A 23481-nucleotide genomic window follows, 5' to 3' on the forward strand; every position below is an offset into this window, starting at 1 on the left:
AAAGCGGCGTGTATCTGCCCACACTGTTTCACCTGCTGGGCTGACTGGGCTGGATGCGCGCCTGTGTCGCGCGCTACTGGTGAGCCGTGCGCCGTCACGCGCTGAAGGTGCCATGAAATGAAGAAAACTCAGTTGCGGAGGGGAAGAGCACTATTTATAAGAGCGCGTATGGGAACATAGGAGAAACCGGATTAATACCTTATTCGACTAAAAATGGCCAAAAACACATCTCTCTATTTTCGAATTGTCGAAGGCAGGAACCTCCCGGCCAAAGACGTGTGAGTAATTTCTGAATGGCATGTGCCTCTGTGTGTCTCAGCTCGCAGAATAAATACAGGCTCAACATTGTTTTAGTAGCTACTTATCAGGTTGGTTAGATAAGTAAAAAAGTTCAGCCTTTATTTGAAACGCCAATATCAGGCACGTTTTCTACTGTATATTAGTCGAAGGATTTAGAGGTGAATTAGTCTGGTCTATGCACTCAAATTTACCGCAGTATATTTAAATCGAGACAACGGAAATTTTAGATTAAGTTCCCCATCAGACAGATTGCCTGTGCTAATGTATCATACTGTCATTTCTTTTTCTATTCATCTAAAGCTCCGGAACCAGTGATCCATACTGCATTGTAAAAGTTGACAATGAAGTTGTGGCCAGGTGAGTCCTCTCCGATTATAAATAAAGATATGCATAATATGTTCATGAACAGTATCTTGTTTTATGTAGTGACAGATGCAGGATATCAGTGGCCTGTGGTGGTAGTGGTTTATGCGCTCAGATTTAAATATTCTTCACACTTTATACATTTGCATTTGGTTTAGTTTTTCTGGCTGTGCTCCCGCTACTCTGCACATGTAAACCAGGGTGGAGTGTGTGTGATCAAGTTGGTGGTGCCCACAGCGTGGCCCCTCCAACACAGAGAACCTGATACTGGTCTGGCCTTTAAAACACCCGCAGGTAACCATGGAGAGGGTGCATCAATTATTGCAGGGAGCTCCCGGTGTAAGCAAGGAGAATGCTGAGAGCCGGGAGCAGAATAACCAGATCAGCGGGGTTCTAAAAAGTACAGATGATTTCATCCAAAAAAAATAGCTATACTGTAAAGCACAGTATATTATTTCCACTTGGCGCTCCTTGACAGCAACCCAGATTTCTTTGGGAGAAATGTTTGTTGTTGTCTTCAACAAGAACATGGGGTGAATTCAGTGGCTATTGTTCCATCTGGCGTGTTGAGGGAAAACGGCACAATGATTCACTGCAGACACTCACGCTAATTATCGTGTACTTGTGGTGTCACTGGCCAACTGACTCCTCGAGTGTGATGTTCATGGATGATGTGGCTGGTAGATTGTGGTGGGAAATAATGGGCATAAAAAACCATACAGAGTCCTAAAAGAATCCCTAGAGTAGGGTATCCTTTAAAATCTTTTGATATCATTGAAAATACAATTAATGACTGGTATATAAAAGTGTTTCGTACAAAACTCATAGATGTTTTCTAAACACATCAGCCATACAAAATAACCTAAATAGCGACAACTTTCAGTACTTGACATTTTCCAGTACTTGGTGTTATGGACACATTAAAGTTGATATTAAAAAAAACTATAGAGGTTAAATACACACTCCTGACAGTAGAACCCTTTCTTGATTTAACAGAACCCTTAAGAGCAAAAATTGCTTATCCAGAAAGCTTCCTGAATCCCAGGAATACCAGGAGTCTGTTAAGCAAGATATTTTAACTTGGTGTAGAACTGAGATTCCTAACCTTTTTACCACATGATCTCTTAAAAAGAAACAGTGCCTGTGAACAACATTGCATATGTCACTAAGTTGTGAGCAGATTCATCAAAGAAACATTTTGCAGATTGTTTCATCTGAATAATTTAACCCTTGTGTGGTGTGTGGTGTTCATATTTTTGTTACTCAGCCAGTGTTCGTGGGTCTGGTGGACCCGCTGGATTTTTGGATTTTTAGTTCAACACAATCAAACAATTTTATGTTAAAATACTAAACAGATGTTTACTTCATCTCAATTAAAAGCAATATAAACAGCATACATGAACTACTGATTTGTGTTTAATTGAACTTCATTAGAAATTCAGCCCATTCAGGTCAGTTTACACAACACAAGCTGAACACATACACTAACCATGTCAGTCTGGACAACACATCAGCCCCACTGAACACATTGTCTTTTCATACTAGCCTATACAACACATGAGGGGCAGAGTTTTACTGTGTGTGTTGCATATGTACTTCTTGCACTTGATGCATGTACATTGTGTTTTCCTGTCCATCTTGGGTCCACACACTCGCAGCACTTCTTTTTGTTGCTGCTGGCTGCAACCTAGATTAATGAAAAGATCTCCTGTTTTTGATGCTCCTGGCCACACATTCTCCCATTCCTGTGCAGTGTACTCATGAGTACCACATTCTTGCCTTTCTTTGGCACACAGGATACCAGGGACATGTCAGCTGTGTACACAAACATGGAAGAATTGACAAGCCTGTTCTTTGTAGTGAGCAGTTGAGCTCAGACTTGTCTTTCCGTATCATTCCCACCATGGTCAGCTTCTTCTTTAGGAGCTCCGATCCCAGCTTGTTTGAGGAAAAAAAAATTGTTACATGTGATGTTGTGTCCACTGAGTCCCTGAGTCATGTCCAGGACAACTCTTTTTCTCAGGGGCTCCTCCATCAGGTTTCCCTGTGTGTTTCCCTGTTGTAAGTTCAGCCACCCATTAAGCTCAGTTGGTAAAGACTCAGTATCTCAGGCTCGTGGGTTTGAACCCCATCTTGATGGCACTGCCTCCTACAGGAGGATTTCAGTGCATTGTAGACTGGGCGGCGATTGCCCCCTCAGCCTGGACCCAGATAAGCGGCAGACGATGATCTGGTATGACCTCTAAGTTATAGATAAGGGGAACAGATATGCCGCAAACAATGACATGACATGACTTGTAAGTTCCAAGCATATGAGGAAGTGGCATCACGGGCAGTCCAGATCTGTATAAAATATTGTGCAGGTTTAGGAACTGCTCATCAATGGTGACATTAGGCAGAGGGTTGTAAAACAGAGTGATGGGGAACTCACTTGTCCCACACTGTACTGATGGCAGCTAGCTTGGACAGACACACAAAACTCACACACACTAACAGCAGGCCCAGATACGAGGAGGACAGAGTGAAGGTACACAGGACCTACAATTTCCACACTTTCATTAGCACATCCTGTATGTAATATAAATGTGTAGGGGGGGTGTACAGTGTGTGGTCATTGAAAATATGTTCTGATATATGTTCTTCGCAGAAAATGAGCCAAGGCCAACAAGTCTGAGTTTGAAAATATTATTAATCGTATCATTTTTCTTTTGATAAAAAAGGAAAACGGGTCCCACAGACCCGAAACCCATACAAGGATTATAAAGGGCCCAAGCAAGCAAAAGTATCCAGTATATCACAAATAGCTAGATTAGGATAAAAGTCAGAAAAATGAATATTATTTTGTATAGCAGACTCATGTTTTTTCCTCTTTCCTATCCCATTAATTGCACGGTACTCGAAAAGCATGTGATCTGTGGGTAAGAGAGAGCTTATACAGTGAATCCTGACTCCTGCTGTTAGTATACTGGTTTCTATTGCTGCATACATTTTTGTGAAATGTCTCTGTGTAAGGTCTGGTCAGCAAGCCTGTAAAACCCCTCTTTTCAGGACTGCCACAGTGTGGAAGAACCTTAATCCTTTCTGGGGCGAAGAGTACACGCTGCACCTCCCGATGGGTTTCCATTCGCTCTCCTTTCATGTCATGGATGAGGACACCATTGGGTAACACTGTTATTCAAAGCTGCTCCATAATGATTCCATATTCAACCATTACTCTCTGACGGTTCTTTGCAGTTGATTTATAGTCCTCTAAGCCATCAGTGTTCGTTTAACTTGGCTCATGAATTGATATATTTGGGTTAAAACCTCATGTACAATTTAGATGTTTCGGGAAAAAAAACTTCAAGCTTTGAATAAACAAACATCATCAGACAGATGGTCTCCCAGACTGACTGATTAAAGGTTCTTGTTATTTTTCTCCTCTCCTCGTGACCACCAGTATTCTGATCAGCCTGTCTTCAATTTCACCTCATTTAACCCTAGCAAGATCAAACAACTTTGATAGTATTTTCAATAGCTTCTCAATCAAGAATCAAGAGTCTTTATTGTCATTATGCGAGCATAACGAAATTTTGCAGAGACTCCCGGCTTTAAGGCACACATATAAATAAATAACACAATACTTAAAAAAGAAGACTTATGAAAATATAAACACAAAGTAGAGTAAGTATTCTATCTGATAATCTCCTCTTTTATCTTTTTTTTTTTTCTCCTACAGCCATGATGATGTTATTGGAAAGATTACTCTGAGCAAAGAAGCCATCGGATCTCAAGCTAAAGGTATGACTGAACAAATCTGCAGTACTGTTACAGGATGGGTGCATGGGCAGAGCTGAGAGGTTAAACTAACATGGACTCCCATGACTGAGTCAAAGGTCTAAGCGATTGAGGAGACATGCCTTTTTTAGACAGACTCTCTGGGAATGTTTCCTAGTGTACTCTTGCGCATTTAATTTGATTTGCTCACATTTATCAGTCACTCTGGAGTCTGTTTCAGTTGTGCAAATTCTAACTCAGAGGCAGTGAAATCAGCGTTCACACTGGTAAATTTGTTATTATGATGGCTCTCCTGGTGCTCGTCTGCATAAACCCTGGTCGTTTTCATCGTGCATTATAAGCCGTCTGTTTGTGTGGAAACCCAAAGTGCTGTAAAATGAGGAGAACAACCAAAGCATTTCAAATGGCCTCAAACCACTGAATGTCTGGCTCTCTTACAGCAGCTTTCACATTCAAGAAATTAGTCACAACGTTTACCTCAGCATGAACTCTAGCATTTTCTACACTGTCTTGGCCTGACAGAGGGCATTTAAAATATGGTATGGTGTGATGCTGTTGTGGTTTTATTAAATTGCTCAAAGTGTTTATCAGGGTATGCTTGCTGCATACTGATGCCTCTCTTGAAAGCCACCTGGCATGGCCCCGTGTGATTCATTGCTACAGGGTGGTACTGAGTCAGTTACTCCCTCGCAGGAATCTTCCCACAGTCTGGCCTTGACATTGTACCTTTGCTTACGTCTGAAAAAACTAAAATGAGAACAGAGCACAGTTAATTTCACAATTAATTTGAAATGGCTGAAATGTAAACAATATCATATAATTTACAGATTGTTTAGATTATCAAGAACTATATTGTAATTTTTTTTGAACTGTGCGTTACTTCACCGTGTCTTTTACTTGTCTTAATGATTTTGCACACAATTTGCCTTTTTAAATGTGTACTTACTCAAATACATAAAGATGACCAATTAATCATTTGATTAGATCATAAAATTCCAGAGAGTAGTAAAAAAAAATGTCCACCGAAATCCTAAAAATATTCATCCCATTCTCAGAAACAGAGAGAGAACAACCAGCTGAAAAAAAGTATGATTTGCACCCCTGGTTTCTGTGTTAATTTGTCTTTCTGAATGTTTAATACTTCAGACTTGAGGATTGTTATTTCGATTAATAACATCTCTATGTGTGTTACGGTCAGGGCTAGATAGTTGGATGAATCTGACGAGGGTCGACCCTGATGAAGAAGTCCAGGGAGAGATCCACCTGAGTCTGGAGCTGCTGAAAGATACAGAGAAGATCAGTCTGCGATGTCAAGTCATTGAAGCCAGGTAAAATAACTGTGAGCTTTAAATCCTGCTACTGCTGCTGAAAAGATGTGAGGGAAATGAGCTCATTTAGAGATAACAATGGACAGTGATGACCTGAACATTAGAGTAACAGGCTTGTAACCAGAGGATTACACTGACTATAAAAACTGTGGTGAAACTATTATATTATCCTCTTTATTTGTAGATTTAAGGTGAATAAAGTGGTCGTAAGTTCAGTTTCAGTAGCTTAGACCCAGCAGTGTCATCACTATTTCTGAACTGAAATCTTATCACCATCACCCCGCAGGCCTCCACACTCCCCTCCTGAGTCACACCGCCACTACCACACCACTCACTGTCCCATCTGTGCGTCCCAGGCTACAATCTCTCCCGCTCAGGCAGGGCACTAATGAGCATGTCAGTCAGGATTTGACACTGTTATTCAAACATGCTCAGATGAATGCAAATTAGGTTTGAAAGAATAAGGTCAAGTGAAAAGTAGTGATTTGGCTGTTTTTCCTCGCTGCACCTCACCGACTAATTTAATTTGCAGAACAGGTAATGGGACGTTGTTGAGCATATTAGCGCATTGATTAGCCATGTTGTCTTTTGGTCTGCTGTTACCAACAGAGACTTGGCTCCAAGAGACATCTCTGGAACTTCGGATCCATTTGCAAGAGTTATTTTCAACAACCACAGTGCTGAGACCTCGGTGAGCTCTGTGTGCATGTTTGTGTTGTATATATTGGTTTCAGTGGAGCCCGGAGTACGTGTTCTACCACTGTAACTAATAGTTTTTTGATAGTCTGATTGTCTGTTATTTAATTCAATACCACCATACACATGAATTGTGAATTGAGGTGACACAAGGGGGATTTGGATCTGTGGATTTTTAATTTTTTTTAGATTATCAAGAAAACCCGTTTCCCTCACTGGGGAGAGAGACTGGAGCTGGAGCTGGATCCAGAGGAAGTAAGTGAGGAAGGAACAGTCACTGTGGAGGTCTGGGACTGGGACATGGTGGGCAAGAATGACTTTCTGGGAAAGGTGAGGAATACCATAGTTATAATATTATTGCATATTTACTAGATTTCATTACATGATTACTTTAAAAAATAAGGGTCGTCTGTGAGCACACTATTTCCCAAGATAAAATTCCTTAGTAGTTCATTGTTCTTGCCTGATATTGTATCCTTGTTTGCTCTTTCTTTCCACAGGTGGAAATCCCTTTTGCTTGTTTGCACAAGACACCTCTATTAGAGGGCTGGTTTCGTTTGTTACCCTTGGGAAACAATGAGGTTGATGCCGGGTGAGGATTATGGGTGTGCTTATTTGTACAATGTGGTGAGTTTGTGAGCTTGGATAACTGAGGCAAGCATTTTGCCTTTGGAAACCTCTTTAGACTCAAACTGAGTAGCAGTCACTGTGTTTATTTTTTAATGCACCCAAGGAAAGTATTTGTTCCCCTCCATGCCCTCTTTCATTTAAATGAACACTCGCAGGTGAATAGCCTGGTCTCTGACAGCATCTGTTCCTTGAGATAATTTTGGAACGAGGGCTGAGTGAACTGTGAAAGGATGGTGTCAAAGGAGAGCAAAACTTAGAGGTTCACAAGGAAATGACTCACAGTTAAAGGGTTTTTATTAAGGGCTGCACATTGCTGAATAGAAACTGGTAAGAGACCTACTTTCATAACAGTAAAAAAAAAGAGAAATAATTGCAACAGATATTCCCTCTGGGACTACCTGTTACAACCAATGGTTTGGGAAAGCAGTGTGAACTTATCCCTCTGACAGTTTTTTCTTTAACCACAAGAACTCCTTAACATTGTGTTTAATGATGTTATTCCCACATTTATAATATTAAATGAGACATTTACCAAATCACCCTTTGATCTGATATCTGTGTTTCACCTTGCAATAATCTAGACATCGCACTTACAAGAGATGCACGACACATGCACTTATATTACATGCAATTATACTAAAATCATCTAATCAGTTTCTTGCCCTTTTACTTACAAATTTCTCTGGATTTCACACTTTCCCTACATACAAAAACTTTGCAAATTATAATGCAATTTGTAAACAATGCAATGGAAAATCAAATGTTTGACTATCTTCACTTACAGAAAACCAGAGTAATTCAGGAGCTTGTGTTTATTCAAAAAATCAGGGAGCGGTCAGATTCTCTTCCCTTCTTTTCCAGGATATCTTTAATGGAGGCTCATCTCAACATAAGGTCAAAGTGTGCAGAAAATCTCCTCCTCCTGATATTCTGTGGTATTTTCCTTTGCTTCCAGAGGCAAGCTGGGAGCACTGCGTCTAAAGGTGCGTTTGGTGGAGGATCGGATCCTGCCATCTGTGTACTATCAGCCTCTCATCGACCTTCTGGTTGAGTCAGTCATCTCCCCTACAGAGGTCAGCATCACAACTATGATAAAGGCTGTTTATGTATGTAGTGTTTTCCTTTGACCTAATCTACCATTTATATTGACACCCCCTGGCCCATGTATCCTGTGTTGGCCTTCCAATGACACACAGATTCTCCTCCCGTAACCTGAGTCTTTCTCTCACCAGGTGGAGGACAGTAGTGCTCTGACCATGCTGGAGGAGGTGACCACGGTCGAGAGCCGCCAAGACGTGGCAATGACCCTGGTGAAGATCTACCTGGGCCAGGGCCTGGTGGTGCCCTTCCTGGATTACCTTAACACCCGGGAGGTCAACCACACCAGTAAGATGAAAGGGACAGCATGTGAAGACATCAAAACTGTCTAAAAAGACAGTTCAGATACTCATAATTTCTAGGCTGTACTGTATTTATTATGTATACTCATAGTGCCTGCATATCTGAGCTAAAAACATTTTTACATGTGACAACTGTGATCACACAATACACAGTGTGTAGAAGATCTACGTTTATCTCTATTAGTCAGTATTTGGATTAGTCAGAGTTTGGGACATGCTAGTTTGCCGTAACTGCTCCACTCTCCAGAGACCCTCTGAGGGCTGCTGCTATTTATCTCTGAAATGACATTACGGTCTCTGAACGCCGCAGTCATGGTCTGCGTGTGGGCATTTAAAGCCCGCCAGCACTATATTTACTACCCCGATGCCAATTATTTACTCACCCAACAGTCTTTTCATGGCTCCTCTGTGGTCTGGATTAGTCATGTTTTTGCCTCCGCACCACATCCCCATGATAATTCACACAGAGTTGTGCTCTGGTCTTTGGGTTCTGTTGGTGTAGTTTGAGATAATAAGCATAGTGCCCAAGTTTCCATAGCAACTCCACATGATCCTAACGGTAACTGCTTGATCAAGAATAGATGCCGTGAGCAGTCAGACATTAAAGTTGGGCGCAGGGGTAAGGAAGGGAAAATGTACTGTACGCCCACTGGGTTGCAGTGAAAGCTCAGCCATTCCCGTAGGTCCTCATCTTTAAAACCAAAATGTTTTACCTGGCAACCCAGTCCTGTCACCATGGATATTTTAGTATTGCCACCTTGAAGGATTAAACTCTAGTTGTAGCATGGTCAGTCTGTCCTCATCTGTGACACAGAGCTCTGTGCTTGCTTTTAAAGCACATCCGAAAATATTTACGCCTTGTGCCAGGCCAGAAGCCTGGACCAAGGTCAGAGACAGACAAAAGATCCTCGCACTGTATTAATAGCATCTGATGAATTTAATGAAGCAATGTTTCAATTTCAGAGATTTTCATCAAGCATGATTATGTGCCTGATGAGGGCTTAAATGTTGCTTCATTATGTTCAATGGGAGATATTAATACATATCCTTTTTCTATTTCTGCCCCCAGACATACATCAAACTCTGTCTTTTTTAGGCATATTTTGGGCATTGTGTGCTTTTATTAGACAGACAACGGTAGAGTGATGACAGGACGTGATGGAGATACAGATGGGGAATGACATGCAAAGAAGGGCCCCCTAGCCAGTTGCAAAACAGGAACACTGTGGTTCATGTTCAACATCTTAAATGTTTTTTTTTTGTTTACATAAAACTAAGTGGAGACAGCTGACTGAACGTAGTTAGTCAAGTAAAATCGAGTTTTGCCCAATTTATAATGTGTAAAGTAAATTACGCCCTCTGTCTTTTTTTTCCTTGATTCAGATAAAGAAAAACTTCACTATATTTGAAAAAAAGGTTGGACCTCATGAAGAGCAGACAGACATGGGATAGACACTGACTGAAAAGAGTAGACAATAGACTCTGTCCTTGTTGTTAAATTGACCATATCCATGTTTCTCTAAAATCTAAGCTGCTGCATCCCTGTTATAATTTATGCTGTTTTATTATGATGTATATTAGGTTGAATTACGTTGTTGTTTATTATAAAGCTAATCAATCTCTTTTCTCTTTGCTCTGTTACAGCTGATCCAAACACTTTATTTCGCTCCAATTCACTTGCCTCCAAGGCCATGGAACAGTTCATGAAGGTGTGTTGACGTATCTATTGTTTTATTTGGCAGTGGTTAGCACTGTCGCCTCACAGCAAGAGGGTTCCAGGTTCGAACCCCGGTCTGGGCTCTTCTGAGCGGAGTTTGCATGTCCTCCCTGTGCCTGTGTGGGTTTTCTCTGGGTGCTCTGGCTTCCTCCCACAATGCACATTAGGTTAATTGATTACTTTACATTGCCCATAGGTATGAGTGTGTGTATGTGTGGTTTTCTGTCTTTGTGTGTCGGCCCCTGCGATGGACTGGCTACCAGTCCAGGGTGTAGCCCGCCTCTCGCCCATAGTCAGCTGGGATAGGCTCCAGCTCCCCCACGACCCTGGAAGATCAAGCGGTATAAAAAATGGATGAATTATAAGTTATCATCAGTAATTGATTTTTCTCTGAAATCATGACGTGTTCATTTTTCTCTTACCTTTTGATGAATCTTTTTCTTCCTGAACATTCCCCACCGCTATTTAATGTACACCAGGTTAGCGACATGCCATAAGCGCCGCTGCAAATTTACACATTTAGAAAATAATATCTATGGCGTAGAGGCAAGTGAGATGTCTTCAACATATGGTATTGTTTTGCTGTCAGGCTGTTGGCATGCTGTATCTGCATGAGGTGTTGAAGCCCATCATCAACCGCATCTTCGATGAGAAGAAATACATTGAGCTGGACCCGTGTAAGATCGACCTGAACCGCACAAGGTAAAACACATCTACAGCACATTCCCCTGGATCTCACAATACCATGAACATATTCTGACCTAAAATAGTCCAGTTGCGGCTCACAGGTGCTTGTCTTAAGCCACAGATGACAAGTGGGGATTTGGGGTTGTAGGTTCATCTGTATAGATCACAGTCTATGTGTCAGAATGGTCAAATGGAAATGCTGCCACAGGAGACTGCCCGCCTCCTTTACACTTCACCCCTGAGAGGAAGACATCACTGTGAGAAAATGAAAAAAAAAAAGCAATAGAAAAAGGGGGAAGGCTGTTGCTTGGCAACTGCCATGAGCCCCCTGAGATGTCTATCTCTGACATGGAGGGAGATCCAGGATCTAACATCCTCTACAACTGCAGTAAATCTGCCTGCCATCACCTCATTAGCTGTCTCCACTCCCTGTCTACATATCTCTCTGGACATCCTCAATTCAGCACTCAGTATCTGCGTTCAGCTGTCCAATCTATGGCATAACATGCTCTAACATGCATTTACATTAGCAGTTATATCATAAGAGGCACTGTAAATGTGAGTATATTTGATTAATGTGCTTAATTGAATATGGTCCTTACACGATTCAACCTAATGTATGTAGAAGATGGCTGGTGCTTTGTCTTAGCATTGTGTAACTCAGTAGATTTCTGACACAGGGATTCAGTCATTTACAGTGTCTCTCTTTGTCTCCGAAGACGAATTTCATTTAAGGGTGCAGTGTCAGAGGCAGAGGTGCGGGACAGCAGTGTGGAGATGCTGCAGAGCTACTTAACCAGCATCATTGAATCAATCGTGGGCTCAGTCGATCAGTGTCCTCCTGTTATGAGAGTGGCCTTCAAACAGCTGCACAAGAGAGTGGAGGAGCAATTTGCTGAACCTGAGAATGAGGTCGGTCTGGAGCAAAAACACTCTGAGAATAAAAGCTGGAAACACCTTTTCTGAGCCTGCCTGTGTATTTGTCGGACTTGCATATTTCAGATTTAACTGTTTTCACTTTACCTTTAGATGTTACACAATTAGCGACCTCTCTTATCCTGAGAGACAGTCCTCGGTTTCATTAAATTACCCTTCATATGCACTCCATTTTCACAGGATGTGAAGTATCTGGCCATCAGTGGATTCTTCTTCCTGCGTTTCTTTGCTCCTGCGATCCTCACGCCTAAACTGTTCCAGCTGAGAGACCAGCACGCTGACACGCGTACAAGCAGAACACTGTTACTACTGGCCAAGGTACGATGCACAACACAGACGTACGCGCAGACATTGCTATGAATAATTTATTCATGTCCAGACATCACACTTAAGTGCAGAAAAAACAAACGGCAAACAGGTGGATGCACGGGATGCGAGGCTACATGTTTGCCAGCAGGGAAGAATGTTTATTTTCTTGTGTAAAACAAATGAAGCATGAATACAAACGAACATTCATTGTTTATACTATGTATATTAGACAGAAGCAAATTTACGACAACTGTGAGATGCACAGTGGATTTGACCAAATTTCCTTGTTACTGCCAGGAAGGGCCCCTAGTAGGTTATGACTAAGAGCTCATGCTTTTGAATGGATGCGACCACCAACTGTCACTAAAATACACAACCTCCAGATCATTAAAAACAGGGGATGTCATGGTCACATGTTAGAAGAAAAATGAAACCTCTCCCACGTGTGGCTTCTGTTGTTGCTGTCCGTGGTGCTGAAGTGCTGTTGCCATGGGTCCTCTACAGAGAAAGGGAACATGCTATTTTTACCTTTGTGTGTGCTGCGACCAGACTGCGGTTCAAAGCCGAGCATCAGAGAGAGGTGTGGGGAGGGACTTCCTCCTCGCCCTAGGCCAGGTGTGGGCCGGACAAAGGGCCTCACAGCATGCTTGGCCTCTCAGGGACCCTTTTGATCTCTGACTTTGAGACATGCAGTCACTCACACTGAGTTCTGTCGTTTTGATGGAGATTTGATGTGCTGAAGATGTGAGTGTTGAGTGGATATTGTGTCTTTGTGGTCGACAGGCATTACAGAGTGTCGGGAACTTGGGCCTGCAGCTGGGTCATGGAAAAGAGCAGTGGATGGCGCCTCTTCATCCCATCATCCTTCGCAGTGTCGCCTCTGTGAAGGACTTCCTTGACAAGTTAATTGACATAGATCATGACATCGGTAAGGCTGATAACAGTCAATGCACCATTAAACTTGTAATCAAAAGGAAAGTTCAGAGGTTATGCTTTTGAGCTGCCATGGGCCAGCTGCTAGCAGCTTCCAGCTGATATCAGTGAAATAATACTGTAGACCCTTGGTGAAATATTCATAACTAGCTGGAAGCCTAGAAAAGAGATGACACGGTGAACGAGCTGGCGGCGAGAAGCTACAGGCGCTTGTACACGCCACACTGGTTACCCAACGTGTCTTGGCTGCTTTCTTACCGTCATGTGTCAGTGAGGCTGTTGTTGTGAAACATCTTCTCCCCCTGACATATCATGTTTCAGCCTCTTTCTGCACATCACACCCACTCTTTTCTCTTAAAGGCCAGTTTGACATTTAATGCTCTTCAGGTGGATTTGTTGGACAGAAGTGGAAGCTTGTTATGCCTCTTTGAAGCTGTCTTTTATGTGGTGATGGAGGGAGGACTGAGGTGCCACCAGTAACAAAGTGCTGAAAATAAAGACATGTACTGTAGTTAAGCAACTGAATGAGTTCTGTTTTCTTATTGTCACAGCACCACCTTGTGTCTACATGGATGGACATGCCTTTACATGTGCATTACAAAGCCCTGTTCTCACCCTCTCCCTGCAGCGTCCGAGGTGCCTCAGAGGGCTGTGTTCATGCCCTCAGTCACAGTTAAAGAGGGGTACCTCCACAAACACAAGGCAGAGGGACCCCAGCTGTTGTCCCGCTTTGCCTTCAAGAAACGCTACTTCTGGCTGACTAGTGAGACGCTGTCCTATGCCAAGACCCCTGAGTGGCAGGTTGGTACTCAACAAGAAGGCTAGAATCAATATTCCACCAATATATATTATGTTTTGTCTACTAGCCATTTTGGCCGTTTTCAAGTTTTCTTTTTATTAGTTCGCTAGGTAGCTGAGTAGTGTTCTTAAATCTTTCTTCCATTGTGATGTGTGGATCAAAAACTAAGTAATGTATGCCAGATATATGTTTATATTTATATATTTTCTTTTTCGTATACACGGGCCAAAAATAGATGAGTAAGCTTCAATCACAGTCATGTGAAAGTGACTCATCCATTATTAGAAGCTGATAGGCCTTCTGATGATGAATTAGTCACTGTGTCTGGCCTTTGAAGGACGTTTATCAACTTGGCTCATAAAAAGAGGAAACATTTTAGTCATCCCCAGCTTGCTTTAATGTATTTGTGCTGATCTCCTTGTGAGAACATCATTAGTGTTATTACCATGTGGTGCCTAGCCTTGTGATAATGATCTCCTCTCATTCACCAGCCAGAGACTGCGAGGGAGAGGGAGACAGAGAGCCCAGTAAAAAGCTCTCTCTTTGAGCCAGTCTCTGCTTTGTGCCACTGGAATAAAGGCGAGGGTTAATTGAAGGCTGTGGATATTCATGCTAACATTGCAAATCAGATTGCAGACAATGTCCTGGCCCCTTTCCTCCATGTTGGAGCACTCCAATCTCAGTGAAGCGAGCTCCCATTGGAAGTGGCTGATTTACACTTTAAAGTGGCCTTTGCTGCCATGCTGATCTCGTCTTCACTTCCTCCTTGTCTCACACCGTTCCTACTCGCCTAATGTGTGCAAAATATTTCATCATATCAGACACCGCTCCACTAATTCGCTCTATCATCAGATGCCACTTTGATTTAACTTAAACCTTCGTCCGAACTGCCTGAGGCAAAAGCACGATCCATCGTTACCCGACTGTGGTGCATACTTGTGTTAATTGGTGTGGTTTGTGGCTGAATTGTTGCAGGTGCGCTCCTCAATCCCTATTCAGTGTGTGTGCGCCGTGGAGAGGGTGGATGAAAATGCCTTTCAGCAGCAGAATGTAATGCAGGTCATCACCCAGGACAACGAAGGACAGCTGCACACCATGTACATCCAGTGCAAGGTGCATTGGTACTGACACCAGCCAGTCACCAAAGAAGTTCATGACCTTTTTCTGTTTGCCATGTTTTTTTTTCCTTTGGTTTTGGCACAGACAAAGTATTATTTCCTTGATCCATTATTTTAGTGACAGTTGCTACGTTTTTACATTAGAGTTACAATCAAATAAAATACTGATGACAACGATTTCAGTTCTGACTTCAAGGGAACATTAAACTCATGTCCCATGGTGTTTCTTGTTTTTTCTGTCTCTTTTGTTTTGGTCTGAATAGAACGTGAATGAGCTGAACCAGTGGCTTTCAGCGATCAGGAAAGTCAGCATCTACAATGAGCGCATGCTGCCCTCTTTCCACCCAGGGGCTCATCGCGGTGGCAGGTGGACCTGCTGCCTGCAGGCAGACCGTCCTGGTAATCCCGTTTTTATTACTTCTGATGCTCCACAAACCTTGAAATCCTTCCATGAGCACTCGGGGTGTGGTGTAACTATATAACCAGTTTTTACTGTGCTGCTTGTGAGCATATATTAAAAATTCAGCTCAGAGTTACAATGACAAATGTGTTGAATTAGACCCCAAAATCCCCCAGAAGGATTATTATGAATTAACAGCATCCTGGAGTATAAGCAGTATTATCCATCACCATGCAGGCTTACGTCTAGTTCACAACATTACACTTTCTTACCTGGTTGACTAACTTGTAACTGGCTTCAAAGAGTAAAGGAGCTCCTGCTGATCCATATTTAATGACTAAGCCGTCAGTTTGTAACTGCCATGTCTTTGTTGCTCCTGATCCTTTATCAGTCATTGTTGATGTACGTTTTGGGGCTTGACTGCCACTGGGGCTATTCACACTCAAAATGAACAAAGGTACAGTGCTATGAGACGTCCATCAGATCGTGAAGTTGAGGGATACTTGATGTTTACCTGTATGAGGTTCATATGTGGAGCACCACTGTTTAGTAAATGGCTGGTTCTCAGTTACAGGCTGCAGTAGAACCCACTCAGCTGTGACTCTGGGTGACTGGAGTGACCCGCTGGATCCTGACGTTGAGACTCAGACCATATTCAAGCAGCTTCTCCAGGGCAGAGATAAACTCAGGTCAGCAGAGCAAACAGTCTGTCAACATCCTCAGTCTGGGCGCAGTTCATTTACCGGACACTAGAGGTCTATGTTGCAACATATTAAGACACTTCTCTGCTGCTGCTGCTGATGGTTCTTGACATTACAGTCAAATGTTGAACTGTCCGTCTGTGAGAGGACAAAGCAGCTTTTAGAGAAGAATCAGTAATCATGTGATTAATGTCTCTGATTGATCCTGCAGGAAAAAGTATCTGGAGATGCCAGACGCTGATCAGACGTCGAGCAATAAAGAAAAGATCAGCTCTGATGTCCACCCAGGTGAGGCTGCAGCTTCTGCATCTAAACTGTACATTTTCTGCTATGGTAAAATGATGCTCTTGTGTTACCAGCATGATTGCATGATTTTGTTTGACAGCATTGCACACATTCTGTCTCATAGATGGTGCAGAATGCAATGTTCAGCTTGTGAAGCCAGGTCAGAGTGTCGCTGCTCGGCTGCTGGCGGTCATAGAGGATCTGGAGCAGGCTCACGCCACCTTCCAGCGCAGAGAAAAGGAGGACGCCACCAGTGTCATTCTGAATCCCTAGACTCGACATAGACTTGGATCTGCTAAAGCCTGAAGGGACGGGGGATGGGGAAGGGGGGGCAGCATCCTGTACCAACATCCTGAACCAAGTGAGCATCTTATATCAACTCTCTTGATTATGAGGGAGAAAGAGTGGCCACAGGGCGCAACCTCATCCAGCCTTTTAGTACATTCCCTGCTGTAAAAAGCACAGGAAATTCTGCCACTTTGAATCTTTTTGTATTCTCTGAGTGCCACCGACTTTAACAGCGCCGGGGAGAGATTATAATACTTGACGATAAAGGGGGCCGAGGGACTTTGAGGCATGATCTGACTTGATATTTTTAATGTAGATAACAAGCAATCTGTTGCATGGCCTGCATCCACTTGTTGTGAAATGTGAAGAGAAGCTTTTTATATTTTGAGATACTGTACAGGACCTCGGTCACATATTTTTATGCAAAAAGCGTGTTGTAGTGTAAAATGTACAGTACCTGAATGTAAGGTGTTTTAATATTGCTTTTATCAACGTTTTGTATTGAAGCGATTTATCACTGTGGCCGCAATGTAGCAGTTGACATTAACATTATTGATCATACCACCACGAGTTTATGAAACGCTGGTGCACATGCCACAGTGTGACGCTGCCTGTACAGTGAGCAAAATGAATATTATTTTAATCGTTGCTTTGGTCCCTTTATACAAAACAATGTGCTTTTGTTTGGTGCTATGGCCAGTCAACTTAAATGTTTGGTTCTTATGTAATTTGCATATTTAAAAAAAAAAAACACTTGATGTAGCCATTCCTAAAGTCATATGGGTAATATTTACCTGTTAACACAAAATTATATCCGTACATATGAAGTATCAATCTTCAATATTACCGATGCTCCCATTTGATAAGTTTACATTTTCTTGAGATTTTGGTGCCACTACATTTGGCTCACAAATGTCAGGATATGTTTGAGCTGCCAAATTTGTTTTTACAAGATGAAAAAAAGTTGGATTTTGGAAATCAGTTAATTTTCTATTCCCATGAGACACACAGAACTGTACACAAACATGTCATAAAGCCATTTCTCGTAGAGCGAGTCAGTGTTCAGCGTCTTTCCCTGAAACAGAGAAGGTCACTGAGTGTGATGGAGATCAGATCTGTGATCTCTCAGATAGTCCCAGCATGCCACACTGCCTCTGGTACAGCTGTGTAAACTAAACATTCTTCCTACATTAGATGTAAAACTATAGTACACACACCAGACACGACAATCAGTAAGCTACACTGATACAGAGTTATTTCCTAAGTGTTTTGGTATTTCCTGCTTTCCAAAAATGTATTTCATTGATTTGCCACTTAAGTCTTTTTGAAACTAGCTTACACTTCAGCTGTTATTTGTGAACTTTATATTCCTGTGAATGAGGGCTCTTATTACAACAAGAAAAAAAACAAAGAACATTCTGCCTGTACTTTATTTTGCAAATTCCACCATGATGGTTTGCTCCAAGTGGATTGTTACTGTGAACTAAACACAACTGTATTATTCAGTAAACTCTTATTTCAGCTAACAAGTCTAGCATCAAGTATGTGCTCAGAAAAACAAAAATGTCCCTTCACAATAAAAGTTGTAAATGCCTTTTCTATTCTGGTTAACCTGGTTGAATTAAATGCAGAAATGTATAATACTAAATATCTAATTTTCTGTCTTATGCCCATTACTCTCTTGGTTGGTTTTAAAAAGGAAGGTCTAGTCAGTGCAGGCAATGACATTCATTCATTCACCATATTACAAGAAATGTCATTACATGTCTGACAGATCCCAGAGTAGCCTCAGTGTTATGGTTACCACACCACCCCTCTGTTCGAATGAGTAATTTAATCAAACCACAGACTTTACAATCTAACTGGAGTCAGAATCTAATGTTAAATTATGCCACTCAAACAATGTTTGCATATGTTCCTCCTCCTCCTTATTTAAATGGTAATGAGAGCAGACCTACCTGCAGTGATGCAGCACAGTCTCCCTGTTAGCTCCCTCATTAGATGTCACAGGTGAGTGATGAGAGGAGGCAGGGCAAGAGGTGGTGCTGTATGTGTGTGTGTGTGTGTGTGTGGGGAGGGGGGGGGGGGTTAAGTAGCAGAACTTGGAGAGACTGACCTCTCAGCTGCTGGAAGAGGGATGGGCTAAAGGGGAAGCTGATCTCCTGCAGGCCTTGGTGAACAGCCTGCTTCAGTGTGTGCCAAAGACAACTCTTCACCATACAGAAGCCAGTGACAAAAAAATGACCATAAAGCAAATTTACTGCCAGCGAGAACTATTTCTGCTGCACTCCACAGCTCCAGCAGAGGAGCTCATTTATATCCAAATAACGAGGTGCAGAGCACAGAGGTGCCCGGGGAGAAGGAAATGGTGGAGCTAATTGAAGGAGGAGGAAAAAAAAAAACCAAAACAGGAAGAGCCGAGGTGACAAAAGGTCAAACAAACTACCCCTGTCGAGGGAGTATTTATTTTTCCACAAGAAACACACAAACATGCAACAAGGTCATCACAATTCAATAAAGACCAATAGATTAAGAAGCCCTTTATAGTTTAATCGATGTCTCTCTATATCTTGCTTTTAGTTTATCTCAGTTTCTCTTAGTGAACCATTTTAAATAGCAATATGTAGCAACCGCTTAAGAGAAATCAAACCGCAAAAATCATGACTGGAAAGTGTCAATTAAAATGGGCACTTAAAATGCAAAACATCCAGATGTTTTACATGTAGTCAAAAGAGTGAGGAGAGCAGCCAAACGCTGTCTTGTTTCCCATCTGTATAAATCAAATCTGATCGAGGAAAAAAAAAAAACAACCTTCTAACTAACTGGAGTAAGATGCAAAACCACAGTGCTAAATCACCAGAAGACCTGGGTGATATTTCTAAAGAAGCTATGATGGTTTTCATACGCAAAAAGCTACGCATTGTCAATAAACTTGCTCACAGTTTGGTTAACATGCACCTCTAGGAGAACATTACTGTGTCTTTAAAGGACATGAACCTAAGCTTCGTCTACGAGACGCACGCTCGGCAACACATTCACACACACTCGCACAGACAAACGGATACAAACGTACGGTATATCCACACAAAATGTTAAGGTATCATTTAGAGAGAGAGAGAGAAGTACAGTTTGCAGTGGACACTACGAGAGAGTACAACTGTAAATACTTCATATGTTGGGACAAAGTAATTTCATCCCTCATCCCACTTCTAATCAAATGGAAAATAGTATGGAATGAATCTTAATAAGTAATAAGAATAATACAGCAATGTTATGTTATAGTTCTTTAAGAGACAATCATCATTCAAAAAAAGACATCAAAAATATGTTTTCTAATACGTAGCATGTGAACATCCTCAGACCACAACCCCTTTGTTTATAAACCGGGAGGTAGGCACCCCTACAAAGAAAACATCCGTTGTCATTTAAACCATAAATCAGCCTTCCTGCTACACATAAATCATGTATTAGATCTTAAAAATAGTAAATTGCATAAACACCATCTCTCTCTTCCTTAATCAGACAAATACCAAACTTTGTGTTATTCATCGTTCCCATAGAAGTCTGTACACACCTGAAAAGTCTAAAGGGCCTGCATCGTTCGTACTACGAGACCGACACACGGAGAGGAGAAGTGGAAGAAGCAAACATTTGGATTTCTCTAGTTAATGAAACCTCAGTCAACATGGAAAAAAATTCCCTGATAGATTGGAAGTATTCTCTCTCGCCATCCCTTGTTTTGTTTTTTTTTAAATAAAGGGTGTCAAAGAAGGTGTGAAGGAAAAAACTTGAAATGGAACAGGCCAAACAGCAACTGCTTTCAACAACTGGGTCAAAATCACACTTGCAAAAACTTTTAGTGGTTTGTTTTAGCTTGTGTAGGTGCCAGCTGGAATTTGAGGAAGAATACACAGGAAAAAAAAGTGTTCAATCTTTAAATTTTCAGAGAAAATTGTATTGTGTGTTAATGTAAGACCTAGTAAGCAAATAAGGACATAGTGAAGCTGGTAAAAAAAAAAAAAAACTAAGTTTTTCAGGGCAGCCGAGTTGAATCTCACCTATCTGTTGCTTTGGTGAGCTAAAACAAACTCTATGAACATTTGCAGCTGATATTTAACCCAGGTTGTTTTCACGTTCAGCCTGGAAAAAAAAAATCGCTGCCAGCATCCATTCCCATGTTCTGGACAAGTAGAAAAAGAGAAATGGCCCGTTTGGGGGAGGAGAGGGGCACAGGGAGGGGGGGGGGGGGGGGGGCGGCCATCTTCATGCTGCTAAAGCTCCCCCACCAATAATAAAGACACATTTACTGTATTTATTGGAGTCCCACAGGAGATCAACTACACAGATTCTACATTAAGGTAACGACAGCAGCATACGCTAAGACTACTTGTAATATAAGACGTCCATAACATGTCATACATATTTCAACAGTCCCTGACATACTGACAAATTTTGCCAGATTTTTATGTATTCATGTTAATATGTGCCTGTGTATAGATATGTGGGCCAGTCTTTATATTTTCTATATAGAAGAGTATAAAAATAAATTAAACTTACACCATTGACTCAAAATGAGCTTGAATTTAAAGGTATATCACATCTGCAAATGTATTTCATATATATATTTTTCAAAGCATCGCAAGCCAGTTTATAAACATCAACTTAAAAAAAGACAGATTTAGTTGCAATTTAAGACATTTTCCTAAAAATTAAACAACTGATTAAACAAAACTGTTGCCTCAAAGTGCTATGGAAGACTATGATTCACTCCAAAATTAAGCCCACAGCTGGGTGCCCACATGATAAACCTTACATCAACACCCCCGCTCATTTAAAATTGATCAGATAGATTTATGGAGAATTATGCAGCACTGGCTTATCTTTTATCTCAGAGTAAAGAAACAGCACAAGATCTCCACCAAGGACCTTCAAAAAGTCTTTAGCTCACGGGCATCAAATCCGAGGGGGGAAAAATAGTTCCCAGCCAAACACATACTAGACCAACATTTGCATGGTTCCTAGAATGACGTGCTCTGATGCTGCTGTGGAGGAGGAAGAGGAGGAGGAGGAGAGCTGAGTTCAGGCCATACATCAGGATCTGAACAAACAACTCTGAGTGTTTCACTGCTCGCTGTACGAGCAGTGGAGCCCAGCGCACTGCCTAGCAGCAAACAAGCTCACAAGAGACTTGTAGATTGCAGGCGAGCAGGAGCGCTGCCCAAGACGGATCTCCAAGGGAGAACTGTTGGTGTTCGAAAGGGGAACGTCCATCTGTGAGAAGTGTGTTCAGCATTTCTCCTTAAGGACTTGAGGCCAGCGTATAAATGCCTCATAGCACGCAATAACACCCCCCCCCCCCCCACCCCAATGTATGGTCAGCATAATGGATCGTGCCAGTGTCTGGGTTGGCTCCAACAGGGAGAATTAATAATGTGGGCTTTTTTTATTCACGAAGGTCAGCATCATCAGCGTGTCAACAAAACAAATGAGTTTAACCTTGGAGCGTAGCAAATCCTGCTCCACTACCTCAGCCTTTCAAGTTACAACACCTCATAACAAGCGTCAAACTGAACGGTGAGACGCTCGTTTCATCTATTTCACGTGCCCTCTCACAGACAGTCCACAAGGTTTACCATACAACATACATTTATTACCAAACACTAATATTTCATAGCCTTTAGCTCTCTGGGATCCACTTCATGCACTACAAAACACACCTCCGTTTTACACAACAACTGATCTGTGGTGTCAGAAGTGAAAAATATTCGATATGCCCAGTGCAACTGTAAATGACATCATCAGAGTCAAGATCCTCTCCTTCAAACCACAAAGCCTGTCCTGTAACAAGTGTTTACACTTGTTACAGGACAATAATTGATTATTAGAGTAAAGGGAAGAAGCAAATAATTCATTTTGATTCATTTGTAAAGCTGAAATTCTCTTAAATGTATCGTCACAATATCGAGCGGCAGCTGATCCACTGACACCTCGTCCTATCGCAGATACTCGCTCGACATTCATTGTGCAGCGTTAGTCTGGGCTCATGCATTCTGGAGTTCAGCATTTACAAATATGCCTTTGTATGTTTTTGGCCCCTTTGTCATTTTACTTCAAGTGCAGAGAAACAGCTTTAGTTTGAATCTGAATGGGGTTAAATACCATTTTACCTGCAGCCAGCATCAAGACAGAAGTCTCCCCTCATGTTTCTTTACATTCCTCAAACCTCTGAGAAAATTTGGCATGAACACAACATGCTCAAGGCATGGATCAAGAGACAGCGCGGGGGGAAATCTTAGCTTATACAAATCAAAACACTGATCATAACCATGTCATTTATTCAGCTTCCGTTACTCTTGTGCCATCACTTCTGCAGGGGTATTTTTGTTTGCCAGGAGTAAAGAGTTGTCAGCTGCACGTTGGCCCGTCATGCAGTGTCCCTGTTTCTCTGGGAGATGGCGGGGTTGTGTTCCTGGGTACCAGCTCAGCCTGCCATCAGTCCTTCAGGTTGTCCTCGCCGACCCCCTGGGCCGACAGCTCTGTCAGGACGTTGTCCAGGTAGTTGGGGTCCGGGTAGCCGTGGCCGGTCAGGTTGGAGCCGAATTCTGTCTTGTGGTGAATCTCATTCCACACCACTGTGTCCGACTCGCCCGTGGTGCTGGACGTGCCAATGGTGAAGATGAGGCGTCGGTCCCAGGCCATGATCAGCAGCTTCAGGACCTGAGGACGCACAAAAGAGAGGAAGAGTTACGACAGTCCTTCTACGGCAAGAAGAAGCAAACCACATGCAGTAATGTCAACAGCAATTTACAATAAT

The 23481-nt window shown here is 42.1% G+C and overlaps 2 protein-coding genes across 4 annotated transcripts in view; one reads left to right on the forward strand and one right to left on the reverse strand.

Annotated features, from left to right (window-relative positions):
• Positions 1-169: 169 nt before the first annotated feature.
• LOC121184603 (rasGAP-activating-like protein 1) lies at positions 170-17285 on the forward strand. The gene is made up of 21 exons (XM_041042392.1): positions 170-278; positions 601-657; positions 3712-3825; positions 4382-4443; positions 5639-5768; positions 6378-6459; positions 6654-6794; positions 6965-7056; positions 8050-8167; positions 8327-8480; positions 10139-10203; positions 10801-10913; positions 11618-11810; positions 12015-12152; positions 12927-13071; positions 13705-13877; positions 14851-14988; positions 15257-15392; positions 15962-16082; positions 16306-16382; positions 16504-17285. The coding sequence occupies exons 1-21, from the start codon at positions 214-216 to the stop codon at positions 16650-16652; spliced, it is 2463 nt and encodes an 820-aa protein (XP_040898326.1). The 5' UTR covers positions 170-213; the 3' UTR covers positions 16653-17285.
• A 1815-nt stretch (positions 17286-19100) lies between these two features.
• Positions 19101-23481, reverse strand: part of dtx1 (deltex 1, E3 ubiquitin ligase) — a 42514-nt gene continuing 38133 nt past the window's right edge. For all 3 annotated transcript variants that reach the window (XM_041042101.1, XM_041042102.1, XM_041042100.1), the window contains exon 10: positions 19101-23384. In XM_041042101.1, coding sequence (XP_040898035.1) covers positions 23160-23384 — 225 coding nt within the window. In that variant the 3' untranslated portion in view covers positions 19101-23159. The remainder of the gene's footprint in view (positions 23385-23481) is intronic.

The sequence above is a fragment of the Toxotes jaculatrix genome, chromosome 7 (assembly GCF_017976425.1).
Source record: "Toxotes jaculatrix isolate fToxJac2 chromosome 7, fToxJac2.pri, whole genome shotgun sequence".
NCBI classification, from domain to species: Eukaryota; Metazoa; Chordata; class Actinopteri; family Toxotidae; genus Toxotes; species Toxotes jaculatrix.